This window comes from Pteropus vampyrus, unplaced genomic scaffold (genome assembly GCF_000151845.1).
Source record: "Pteropus vampyrus isolate Shadow unplaced genomic scaffold, Pvam_2.0 Scaffold757, whole genome shotgun sequence".
Lineage (NCBI taxonomy): Eukaryota > Metazoa > Chordata > Mammalia > Chiroptera > Pteropodidae > Pteropus > Pteropus vampyrus.
In genome coordinates this window covers 169444-174509 of record NW_011889538.1, presented here as the reverse complement: position 1 = coordinate 174509, position 5066 = coordinate 169444, and the positions used below count along the sequence as shown (strand labels likewise).

The window sequence follows — 5066 nt, the reverse complement described above, 5'->3', positions numbered from 1 at the left end:
ATTATAACATTAGTATAGATTTGCCTGTTAACATTAGTATTTTAGAATCACTCCATTTATCAAAAATCCATATTTTACCAACTGTATATATAATAAAGCCTTTTTTAAAGCTTACTGGTAATTCGCAGAATTAGCCAGTCTTTTATATTCATTATTTGTATGGTTTTAGAATTCTGTGATGCCTTCAAATTCTAAAATTTATTTATTCTAAAAATGACCTAAACTGTACAGTAAAAAATATGAAACTTATTCAAATGGAATGTCATGGAATAGTAAGACAAAATATTATTTAAATTACTATAGAAATAGCTGCAAAACAACTGATGGATCATCTTGGACATTTCATGGTTTTCTGAAATCTTTTAAAGGATATATTCTAGCTCTTTGTTTAGTCTTGTTTTATATTACTGCCAAATCCTTCACTTTAAAAATCAAGTACACTGAAATGCCACATACTAAACAGCACTGTGCTTTTTATATTTTATACCAAAAGATCTAATTTATTTTAAAACCAAAATCTAATACGCATTAGAAAATACTAAGCTGAGATGTTTACTGAAATGATGTTTACTGCAAAAGACCCAATGTTTTATCAACTAACACTGAAGTTTAAATTAGGGCTAAACTCAGGAAATTGATCTTCATAATATTTTAACATGGTGTTTGTCTTTATAAGGTGATTTTCTCCTAAGAAAAACGAACTTGACTTACAGTCAAATTTCGGTCCCAGATCTGTATGCTTCCATTCTGGCAGGCAGCTGCTATGAGGTTTCCATCTCTACTATAGGTGCATGTGGTGGGAATGACTTTTTTACCCTGCATCGTCCGTGGTTTAAACACACTTCTTTGCTTCTTTGGATTTTCAACTTCCCATGTCCTCACAGTCCTTAAAAAAAAAAAAAAAAGGAGATTTTCATTTACAGAAAGAAGTTTAAAATACAAATGAGCCCATAAACACTGCTTCAAATTTTAAGCATATAAATCTAATCATTATTCTAAATTAAAATGTGCATTGTAAAATGTTCTCCATTTATAAACGAAGTTACTCATTGAAATAAAGTGAATCATCTGAATCGTGTTGCCGTCAAATCAAACAGCAAATGGTAAATCTATCAGAGTTATTAGTTATGACCCTCTAAAGCACTGGCCTCCAAACAGTTATGACTATACACTCTGATCAGTACAACTGCTGAACATATACCTCCTTTATATACACAGTAATTTCTAAATTACTTGCATGTGTTAATACAACATATACTAGAAAACACACTGAAAACATAGGTCACTAAAAAAGAATGATGTCCTGCTGTAGGCCCCAGGCAAAGATCTCATGCCGCTGAGGAAGAAGCTTCCTGCTCCTGAGTTTTCAATAAGTAACAGCAGTCTAGAGCTGGGGCGGGGACAGAATCCCCTTCTGCTCACAGTCTCAGGGAAAGGAGTACTGCCAGTAAGAGAACCTTAAAAAAATAAAATAAAATAAAAATCTGTATGACCAATAGAGAGAATGAAAAAATATAATATATAGAAAAACAAAAATGAGTTCATAAACTTCTTGGCGGAAATTATCCAAGCCAAATTACTATGGAACATCTTTAAAGTTCTGAAAGAAAAAAAAATATCAATCTAATAATCTATAGCCAGTGAAAATATATTTCAAAAATAAAGTGAAATAAACACTTGTTTTCTGATGAACAAAAACTTAAGACAGTTCATTTCCATCAGGAATTTACTACAAGAAATGTTAAAGAAAGTTCTTCAGGAAGAACAAACATGACACAAATGGAAATCTAAATCTACATAAAGAAACAAAGAGTACTGATACAGGCAAAAATAAGGGTAAATGTAAAAGACATTTAAACATTTTTAAATGTCTTTAAAAGATAAATGGCTGTAAAGCAAAATAATAACATTGTGAAGTTTATAACATACGTTAAGTAAAATATATGACAACAATAGCACAAAGTTTGGGAGGGAGGGATGAAAGGACAGGTTTACACCATACTTGAAATGGTAAAATACTATTTGAAGAGAGGCTTTGATATATTAAAGATGTATATTACAAACCCTTAAGTAATGGCTAACGCATTTTTTATAATGAATACATAATAATGGAGAGAAAATGAAAAAAAATAATCCTATAAAAACAGGAAAAGATAATAAAGAACTATGGGATAAATATAAAACAAATAGCCACTGTAGATTTAAAACCTCACCAATAATTACATTAATTGAAAAATGGCCTAAAAACTCTAAGAGGCAAAGATTGTCAGACTGGAGTAGATAAAAGCAAGACTCAGTAGTTTCTGTCTTTAAAAAAAAAAAAAAACATACAAAAACTAAATATAAAGACTTAGATAGGCTAACAGCAAAAAGACAGAAAAAAGATGTGCCATGTAAACATAATCAACAGAAACCTGGAGTAACCATATTAATGTCAGACAAAGCAGACTTCAGAACAAGCAATAAAACTAAAGACAAAAAAGAATATTTTATAATGATAAACAGTCAACTGATCAAGAAGACATAACAATCCTAAATGCATATGCCCCTAATAACAGAGCTTTAAAATATGAAAGCAAACTTAATAGAAATAAAAAGATAACAAATCATAGCTGTACCTTCAACACTCCTCTCTCAGTAACTAATATAACAAGTAGACCTCTCTCCCCACTCCAAAAAAATCAATACGGATATGTAAGACCTCAAAAACACTACCAAACAGGTTGAGCTAATCAACATTTCCATAACACTTCACCCAAAAACTGAATGTGCATTCTTTTCAAGTACACATTGAACATTCACCAAGATAGATCATATTCTGAGCCATAAAACAAACCTAACCACACTAAGAATGCATGAAACCATACAAAGTATGTACAATGTCAAAAAATATAAATAAGCAATCAATAACAGAAATGCACCTGGAAATACACCTTTTTCAAAACATTAGAAAATTAAGAAATACAATTGTAAATAATCCATGGGTCAGAAAAAAATCACAAGGGATATTAGAAAATACTTTTAATCTGACAAATATAAAAATACAGTATATCAAAATTCATGGTATTCAGCTAAATGCAAGGCACAGAAGGAAAACATAGCATTAACTGCATATATTAGAAAAAAAGAAAAGCCTTAAATCAATGACCTAAGATTCAACCTTAAGAAACTAGGAAAAAGAGAGAAATTAAATCAAGCAAGTAGGATATAATAAAAATGAGAGTACAAATGAATAAAATAGAAAACAGAAAAACAGTAGAGAAACCAAAAGCTGTTTCTTTGAGAAGTTTAATTAAATTAATATGCCTCTAGCTGGACTGATGAAAAAAAAAAAACAGAAATTAGAGATAACATCAAACACCAATATCTTGAATGAGAGGCTATCACTATAGAGCTTAACAAAATTAAAAGAATAAAGGAATTTTATGAACAAATTTATATGCACACATTTGATAATTTAGATGAAATAAACAAATTTCCTTGAAAGAAACAAACTACCAAAGCTCACTCAAGAAATAACTGGAATATCCCTGTATGATTAAAATAGCTGAACATGTAGTTTAAAATATTCTTACTAAGGAAACTCTAGATGCCTTCACTATTGAATTCTACAAAACATTTAAGAAAGAAAGAATACCAACTTTATACAAACTCTTTCAGAAAATAGAAGAGGAAAACACTTCTTAACTCGTTCTAGAAGGCCAGCATTACCCTGATGCCAAAACCAAAGTCACTACAAAAAAAAGAAAACTATGGACCTATATCTCTGATGAACACAGACACAAAAATTCTTAACAAAATACTGGCAAATTCAAACTAGTAGTGCATAAAATAATATCTAATATATCACATTTAAGTGGGACTTAAACCAGGAATGCAAAGGAGGACTGAAAGAGTCAAAAATTAAACAATACAATGCACCATACCAACAGACTAAAAAAAAAAAGACATATGATCATCTCAATCAATGCAAAATAAGAATTAGAAGAAAAAAAAAATCCAACTTCCATTCATGATTAAAAGAAACCTTTCAGCAAAGTAGGAATAGGATGGAACTTCCTCAGCCTGATAGAACAGTGGTCCCCAACCTTTTTGGCACCAGGGACCCATACTCCTATGAGAATCTAATGCCGGATGGTCTGAGGTAGAGCTGAGGCAGTGATGCTTGTACTGGGGAGCTGCTGCAAATACAGATGAAGCTTTGCTCCCTCACCCGCTGCTCACTTCTGCTGTGTGGCCCAGTTCTTAAAGGTACCAATCAGAGGCCTAGGGGTTGGGGGCCCCTGTGATATAGGACATCTATGAAAACTTTTCAGGTGATAATACTAAATGGTGACAACTTTTCAGGTGATAACACTGAATCTTTCCTCTTATCCTTGAGAACAAAGCAATGACATCAACTCTCACCATTTCTTCTTTTTGCTTTTGTTTTGTTTTTGTGTTTTTCTCACCATTTCTTTATACTGGAGTTACCATCCAGAGCAGTAAGACAAAATAAATTAAAGGCTTATAGACTGGGAAAAAGACATATAGTTGTCTTTATTAAGAGACCACATGATAATCTACATAGAAAATCTCAAGAATCTACAAAAATGCTTCTAGAACTAGTAAGTGAGTTTAGCCAGGTCACAGAATACAAGGTCAATACTCAGAAATCCATTTTATTTCTATAGCAATAAATTATGAATATTGAAATTATGAAAATCATACCATTTATAACAGTATGAATAAACATGAAATCTGACAAAATATGCAGGGTATTTGTACACTGAAACCCATACAACATTTCTGAGAGAAATGAAAGAAGATCTACATAAATGAAAAAATACACTGTATTCGTGGATCGGAAGAGTCAATATTATTAAGTTTTTAATTCTCCACTAATTAATCTTTAGGCTGAACGTAATCTCAATCAAAATTTCAGCAGAGTTTCTTTGGGGTAGAAATTGGGTAAGCTGATTCTAAAACTTAAATAGCAATGCAAACAACTTGAAGCAGCCTAAACAATTCTGAAAAAGAACAAAACTAGGGAACTCTATCCAGGTTCCCATGTTACCGTCTACCTA

General features: G+C 31.5%; 1 protein-coding gene across 1 annotated transcript in view; it reads right to left on the bottom strand.

The window, feature by feature from the left end:
• Nucleotides 1-672: 672 nt before the first annotated feature.
• The window catches only part of LOC105309519 (WD repeat-containing protein 70), a 145372-nt gene continuing 140978 nt past the window's right edge, over nt 673-5066 (bottom strand). Inside the window, exon 10 of the mRNA XM_011385715.2 lies at nt 673-886. Coding sequence (XP_011384017.2) covers nt 688-886 — 199 coding nt within the window. The 3' untranslated portion in view covers nt 673-687. The remainder of the gene's footprint in view (nt 887-5066) is intronic.